At 41.3% G+C, this 8,280-nt stretch overlaps 1 protein-coding gene across 1 annotated transcript in view; it reads right to left on the minus strand.

The window, feature by feature from the left end:
- Window positions 1-527: 527 nt before the first annotated feature.
- Window positions 528-8,280, minus strand: part of col15a1b (collagen, type XV, alpha 1b) — a gene marked incomplete in the record, with an annotated part of 42,530 nt that continues 34,777 nt past the window's right edge. Inside the window, 11 exon segments of the mRNA XM_014004458.1 lie at window positions 528-1,563; window positions 4,176-4,291; window positions 4,434-4,631; window positions 4,769-4,843; window positions 5,007-5,105; window positions 7,022-7,153; window positions 7,252-7,316; window positions 7,436-7,580; window positions 7,821-7,934; window positions 8,021-8,046; window positions 8,168-8,246. Of these exon segments, the coding sequence (XP_013859912.1) occupies window positions 1,341-1,563; window positions 4,176-4,291; window positions 4,434-4,631; window positions 4,769-4,843; window positions 5,007-5,105; window positions 7,022-7,153; window positions 7,252-7,316; window positions 7,436-7,580; window positions 7,821-7,934; window positions 8,021-8,046; window positions 8,168-8,246 (1,272 nt within the window).

Consider the following 8,280-nt stretch of genomic DNA (forward strand, 5'->3'; position numbering starts at 1 on the left):
GGTTGTTAGGTTTGTATATTTCATTTTCATTGGGGTTAGGTAAGTTTAAATTTTATTTTTCTTTCAAGGTTGTTTTGTTTATTTTGGCCTGAGCTTTCCCTGAAGCCATTTAATCAGACTCCCAGGAAAAGAAACTTAAAATATGGCAGAAAATAAACACCTTAAATGCCATTTTGACTCCTCCTTCATTGTCTAGATTTATGTTAGTCCCTTTAAACTCCTAGACCAAGCCAGGGGACGTAACAGTTACCGTCATAAACTTGAGTAATCAATGATTATTTTACAGGCTAAATCAACTATACTTTGATAAAAAAGTTAAATATTTTTTCCCTTCTTCATTAGTGAGGCCTCCTTGATGGACGACGTCCTTAGCATTTGCCTAGTCTGCCTGTTCACAAATGCTTACACAAAAGGGGAAAAAAGAACACCATTTGCAATTTAAAATCTGTTTACCTTAAATTTTTACACTTTTGAAATTATAGATTTAATACAACAGTACCAATCAATGCATTAAAAAAAGGGGCCACTTTAAAAAAACACACACAAAAAGACATTTTATTCGTGAGCACCAGTAAGTCAGTACATCCTTTTCTTGTTCATAAGAAAGTCAAGTTTTGTTTGAACATTAAAAATTAGAAGCAAACAGGAGAAGAAAAGATAATAAAAAAGCATAAATCAAAACTACCACTCAGAACATTTGAACCAAAATGTGATTAAAACAATCCTCATTCAGTGTGCTTCATAAAAATCTGTCGCTACAAAAATAAACGGGTCAAAAACAAACATATATGTACACATTCCAAATACATACAGAACCATCTTGAATGTTAATTTGTGTGTTCYCTCACTACAGTATAAATTATTTCAGGTCTAAATCTAGTGCTGCAAAGCAGACGTGTTAGTGGTGAAGCTACTGAGACAAATGGCACAAAAAAGGACCAAATGAAGACGAGCTACAACTTTGCATTTTTTTTTAAGTGAAGTAAATAAAGCTGGTGGCTTCCTGCAGGGGGCGCCAAACTATTACTGAGCAACTAAAATCCAAGTWGGAGAAACTTGCTGCCTGTAAAAGCCTCAGGAACAGCGTGCAGTGCAGAAACACGTGGTGTTAAAATACTGTGTGATGTGGACMAAGTGTGGCAAGAGTAGGAGCTGCCGTCTTGCACCTGCATTCTGGTGGGAACTAAACAATAAAGGACAAATCATTTTTAAAAAGTGTGTGCATGTTGTTCTTTTGCGTTTTTATGTGCCTACACCTGTTCCTCGTGTATCTGTTCTTCACTTTCAACATGCCTGCATGTGTGTTAATTTGTGTGTTTGCGTGTGTCGCTGGGGTCCCCTCAGGTCCTCCTCTGGTGTGTGTTGCCCACGTACGTGTTCTCTACACACAGCACCACGTAATGGTTGGAGCAGGAGCGGGCGTGTTGTCCCAGCAGCCGGCCCGTCTGCAGCAGAGAGGCCTGACCCGTCACCGCCATGTCGGCCGTCCTCCACGCCTCGCAGTAGTTGGAGGTCAGCCGGATGCCCACCGTGCTGGAGCCGTGCCAGATCAGCTTCTCTGGCCTGCAGGTAGAGGTGCAGAAAACTTAGAGAACATGGTTGCGTACTGAGCTACACAAGCCTCATAACTTACCAGAATCTAAGTTATCAGCTACAATTCTAAAGCAGTGGGTGATGTGTGCTTCTTTACGTAAACCTTTAATTTACTAATACAATATAATATAACTGACTTATATAGTCCAAGCCAACAGCCAATTTATGTAAATACAGGGTTCCCACATCTTGGTCAACATCAAATTCAAGGACCTTTCAAGGACTTTCCAGTACCAATTTCCTCAAATTAAAGAACCACGCGCAACGGCAATTATCTACTGCTACTGCAGAATATTACCAATAAACAGGTTTAATATCATGTAAATTCAATTAAAAACTGAACAACATAGAAGTTGTTGGGTCAGAAACAATGACGTCAGTTTACTGTAATCCTGAGTTATCCGCCACAACTGTAAGTTTTTTTTTTAATTTAATTTTATCATTTTTTTTAAAGCTGATGAAAATCAGTCGTGTGAATAATTTCAATCCCCAAAAAACATTCAAGGACTTTCAAGGACAAGTGTAATTTCTGGCTGTTTTCACAAACTTTCCAGGGCCTTGAAATATATATTTTTTTCAAATTCACAAACTTTCAAGGATTTCAATGACACGTGGGAACCCTGTAAATATCTTTTGAAAAAGACATATAACAAATATCTATAACAAATTCTTCTTATAAATTATCTTTTCTAGATTATATTTTATGTAAACAAAAATCAACTTCAATTTAGAAAGACACATCATTAGCATTCATTTCTTATGCCTTACTTTTTTCATTTATTATTTCTTAGAGATATGTTTTTTCACTATCCAACAAATAAAGTAAGAAAAAAAGCAATAAAAATCCAACATTTGACTTCAAAATAAGAAAGGAATACATAAAAAGACAATTAAAGTTTATTCTCTGTTACTCTTTCCAGACCAGAATCAAAGATTAAAAAAATCGGAAAAACCTGAAATAAATCTGACTTAATTTTCTTGGCTTAAACGTTGGCCAGCTGTCATGAGAAGAATGCACTAAGTACACACTCACTGACTCACAAACAGACAAGCATCCATCTTCTGCTCGTTCTGAGTCGAGTCGCGGGGACAGCAGCTTGAGCAGGGAGGCCCAGACCTCTCTTTCCACAGCCACCTCTTCCAGCTCTTCTGGCAGGACTATAAGGTGGTCCCAGGCCAGCTGAGAGACCGTCTCTTAGGGCCTCCTCCCAGTCGGACATGCCTAAGGCAACTCTCTAGAGAGGCGTCCAGGAGGCATTCTTATCGGAAGCCCGAACCACCTCAGCTGGCTCCTCTCAATGAGGAGGAGCAGCGGATCTACTCTGAGTCTCTTCTAGATGACTGATCCTCTCATCCTGTCTCTAAGGGAGAGTCCAGCTACCCTGCGGTGATTTTGACCGCCTGTATCTGCGATCTTGTTCTTTCGGTCACTACCCAAGGTTCGTGACCATAGGTGAGGGTAGGAATGTAGACCGATCCATAAAAAGAGAGCTTCATCTAACAGCTCAGATCCCTTTTCACTACAACAGAAGGGGAAAGAGTTCACAGTACTGTGGAAGCCACATTAATTTTACGCTCCAATCTTCCCTCACTACTAAAACAAAACCCCAAGATACTTTAACTCAGAGGTGCCCAAAGTGTGGCCCGTGGGCCAAATTTGGCCCACCAAGCCATTTGATTTGGCCCACTAGCAGTTATCCTGGTTACTAGATTGTAATCTCCTGTTTTATGTAGAAATACTATATTTGCAATTAGTCTTTTTAAACATTGGTCCACCTATAGGTACAAGGAGCTGTAGTCAGATAGTCTTAACTTATGGTGCTCACTTTTTCTTTGAATTATGGTAAAATTAGACTTAAAATACAAGTAACTTCAAGAGACATTTATATTAGATTTAAGTTCATTTCTAGATTTGCACACCTTATAAAACCCCATATTCTCAAATTTTAAATTATGAAAAGTCCCATGAGCCTTTGCTGCCCGAGCAAACGTTGAATTTTCTCCATGTCCATGGGCTGAAACAAACAAAAAAATGTGGGCAAYCACACTGGCTGCTAGCTTGATCATAAAAAACACAACTTTCCTTGAAATATTTGCATTTTGTGTATTATATTATTGCATTTGGCCCACCACCCTCAGATTGATTTTAATTTTGGCCCTTTCAGAGAAAATGTTTGGGCACCCCTGCTTTAACTCCTCCACCGGAAGCAGAATCCCGCCCCAAGCCAGAGAGAGAAATCCTCTCTTTTCCTATCATGGACTCAGATTTAGAGGCACTGATTCTCATCCCAGCCGCTTCACACTTGGCTGCAAACCGCTCCAGTGAGAACTGAAGATCATGGCACGAATGACGACAACAGGACCACATCATCTGCAAACAACAATCCTGAGGCCACCGAACCAAGGTTCTCTCAGTCCCCCGGCTGCACAGAGAAATTCTGTCCATAAAAGCTATGAACAGAATCGGTGACAAYGGGCAGCCCTGATTGGAGTACAACTCTCACCCTGAAGGGGTGCGACTTACTGCCGACAACGCAAACCAAATGCTAGCACCAAAAACATAAATTCCTGTTCCTACTTACCATGCTGAGTCAGTCATCACGTTGCGTCCATCAAAGGTGTAGATGGCCACAGACGGATCAAACATGCCTCCATTCCCAGAGAAAATGGATGCCCAACTGCTAAACAACACTTCACCCTGAGTACAGTTGAGAGAAACATCATTTACAAGGGTATTGTGTCTTTAAGCCTGCAGAAATACACTGTACAAGACCAAGAAAAAGAAATCAATGGCAGAGCGAAATATGATCAATTGGACTGAAAACAGAACAGTTTCTCACCCTCAGATTAACCACAGGTTTGTCAGTGCGGTCTGCCTTCTTCACAATTGTAGCCAAATCCTGGAGGTGTGAGGACAGGAAGGCCCTGTAGGTGGAGGTAAGCCCCACTGAGYGCGCCTGCTGGTAGCACTGGAAGTCGGCCCCACGAATGCCACGCATGTCCCCTTTGAGAGGAGCATTTAGAGCTATCATACGGAGCTGAAAACAAGGAGAAGAGGGGTAAAGTCAGGGATGTCAGAGTTTGACAGCTGTTGAAYTAACCTGGCTGTGGTTAAAAAYAACTTCAGGTTGTGTGTGTGTATGTGGAATAGTGTACAGGTGTTTGTTACACTCACACCAGGTACAGCGCTGATGGTCTGAGGCAGAACATTGTAGCTGGGCTGATATCCTCTACTGCTATCCTGCAGCTCCTATTTAAGAAAAGATGTGAACAGTGATACATAAGAAAGAAGACAAACCATGTCCTGTTTGTTCTGTGTGTGTGTAAATGTGTGTGTGTGTGTGTGTGTGTGTGTGTGTGAGAGAGAGAGAGAGAGAGAGAGAAACAGACAGAGAGCGAGAGAGAGAATTTACCTGGCTGTGAACCTTTTGTGGTTCATTCAAGTTTTCAGGTTTGCTGAGGGCCTGGGATGCTTCTGAAAAGGTTGGTCCGTAATGAATCAACTCACCAAGCTGAAACACACACGCACACACACATACATGGTGTAACTACAGGGTGACTGATGTTTAACGAGGCAATGAGGTTGCCCTTGATTAGTGTGTGTACTTGTTTCTGCTTCAGAGTGAGGACTGTCATATGTTTTTAACCAACAAAATGAGGTCACCTTTGGGAAGTGAAGTGAGGACATTTTCCTGGTTCTCACTGCTTTTGCAGTTTTACTGCGCTCTACTAGTTGGGTTTAGAGCTATAATGTGAATTAAGTTTGGGTTAAGGTTAGGGTTCGGGGTACACCAGTAATTGTAAGAGCTGAAACCTTGAGGTTGCTGGTTCAAACCCAGGTTTTTTTAGTTGACTATTTTTACTATTTTTCACACCCATCTGGAGTATTATTGCAAGATTATCGTTTCAAATCAAATTARGAAACCAATCTAGAAAGCTGTTAGCCGAGTTAGCCTGGCCRTTGYCTTCCTACACAATTCTAATTGATTCTAATCTCCCTTCTCTGCTGCGTCTGGGCCTTCTACCCCTGACAAGGATTTCTCCGGTAGAATTTCAACCCGTCCAATCAGCGAACAGAAGGTTGTGAACATCCATCCATCCATCCATTTTCTGTACACGCTTCTTCCTTTTCAGGGTTGCGTGGGTCACTGGTGCCCATATCCAGCAGTCACAGTGCGAGGGGCGGGGTACACCCTGGACAGGTCGCAAGTCCATCACAGGGCAGATTGTGAACAATGATGTTGATTTTCTGCGCTGTTTTAGTCTGCCTGTAGTTTAGCAGTGGCGTTGGAGGAAGTGAATGAAGTCATTGGGTCTGTGTTGACAAGGCTTACAAATTAAATTTGTCTCACAAAGCCTGCAGCAGTCATTTACAACCATCTTGTTCAGCTCGGTCCTTCTCTCTTCCCAGTAGGGGATGGTTGTTTACAGCACTCGCAATTTCTGGTTAGCTTCTTAGCCTAGCTTCCTTCACGGTCAAGCTGGTGCACTACAAACATCACAGCCAAAATAAATGATAATAATGATAATAATGATAATAATAATAATAACAACAATAATAATAATAATAATAATAATAATAATAATAATAATAATAATAAACTTTATTTATATAGCACCTTCCTACAAAGCCTTGCATTGACCAAAGTGCTTGACAAGGTAAAATAAATACAATCAGGTCATAATAAATCAGTACAAGTTAAAAACACAATTACAATAAAAGAAAGTAAAAATAAAACAATATATATAAAATGCTAAAAAGTAAACATCAAATGCCCTTTTGAATAAGTAGGTCTTAAGTTCGGCTTTGAACAGGACCAGGTCAGAGAGGGCACGCAACTCATAAGGAAGACTATTCCACGCTACTGGGCCAGCAAAAGAAAAGGGCCGGTCCACTCATTTCTTGCTCTTAGAGCGAGGCACTTCGAGCAGATGTTGACTGGCAGACCGCAAAGCTCTGCTGGGTTGGTGGATTTTYAASARATCHGARATGTAGGGTGGTGCAAGGYCATTTAAGGCTTTAAAAACAAATAACARCAGCTTGAAYTGTATTCTAAACTGAACCGGGAGCCAGCGCAAAGAAGAAAGGACAGGAGAGATGTGTTCATATTTACGTGTGTTAGTTAAAAAAAGCGAGTGGCAGAGTTTTGTACAAGCTGTAAGCGAGAGATGGAAGACTGATTAATTCCTAAAATTCCAAAAATTGGGTAAAATCAGATCCAGTTCTTTTAAACTTCAATAGTCCACACCTCCAGCAAGTAATTGTTTCTCAACTGAGTCCAGACCCTCTGTAAGAAGCAAAATGTATATAATGTAATGCCAATTATAAAATTTCTGTGTTAATTATTGTAAAATGAATGTCCACCCCACTAGTATGCTTAAGAACGGCTACAGTAAAATAGTATTTGATGCATCAATTGTGACAAACCGGGATCTTGTGCCAGCCGTTGCGTGCTCTGATGTACAGCTCTCCTCCTCTCTCAAACACGTAAGCCAGTGTTCCCTCAGCAGCTCGGTGAGTCTCCTGGATCAGAGCTTGGACTGTCTCATAGATCAACACCTGATCACACATCATCACAACATCAGCGTCAGAGCTTCAGGGGAGGTTGGGGGATAGTTGTTTGTTTCCAGCAGTTACTGTTGGATCAGGCACCTTACCGTGTTGGCATGACCTGGAGATCCTGGTGGACCAGGAGGACCAGGAGGACCTGGGATACTGACACCTAATGACAGGATACACTCATTGTATTACAATTAAGACAACAAATCTGGTTCTAACAAAAAACACAAACTAATTATTAATTCATTCATTTCTTCCTCTTTCCAAAACACACACACACACCTGATCCATATGCAGATGATGGTCCTGGGGGCCCGGCAGGGCCAGGGGGTCCTCGAGGTCCAGGTCGTCCAAACCCAGGAGCTCCATTTTGACCAGGAGAACCTACTGGACCTGGTGGACCAACAACTGACTCTCCTTTTGGACCCTAAACACACAAACGATAAAGTTATTTTCAAATGTGTGGTTATTGTTTACACACATACAGTCCAATGTAGTTCAACACACACAACTTTTTTTGGACACCATCATGTAGTTGGGTCGAACTTGTTAAACTTGTTGTGGTGGGGATGTTCTAAACTTTAATATTTAGTCAACAACAACAACAACAACAACAACAAAAAATCCATACCTTGAGCTGGAATTTATAGGCTCTAGTCAAACTTACCACAAGTCCTGACCTTCCTGGAAGTCCTTGAGGACCAGGTGGACCAGAGTCTCCCTTTTCTCCTTTCTCACCTTTGAATCCCACGTCACCTTTAGCCCCCTTTAGATCCACCAACAAATAAATAAATAAAATAAAAACAGTTAAAATGCCCAAACAAACAGACAGAAACAACTCATTGCCTCCTGTACTCTATCACTCACCATAATCCCATCAGGTAACCTGGGGGCTGGGAAGGGGAAATCATCAAGTTAAAATCTCATCAGTAAAATCATTAGAGAGGCTCGAGGAAAGAAGGTGGTGTTGGATAAGCAGCGGTGAAAAAAAACGAGTCGTCATTAAAATCTTACCAGTTGTTCCTTTCTCACCAGGCATTCCTTCATCTCCTTTGTCACCTTTTAATCCAGTATCTGCTTGACTCAGTGCCTCCTACACACACACACACACACACACACACACACAC

This window comes from Austrofundulus limnaeus, unplaced genomic scaffold (genome assembly GCF_001266775.1).
Source record: "Austrofundulus limnaeus strain Quisiro unplaced genomic scaffold, Austrofundulus_limnaeus-1.0 Scaffold24, whole genome shotgun sequence".
In the NCBI taxonomy this organism is placed as follows: Eukaryota; Metazoa; Chordata; class Actinopteri; order Cyprinodontiformes; family Rivulidae; genus Austrofundulus; species Austrofundulus limnaeus.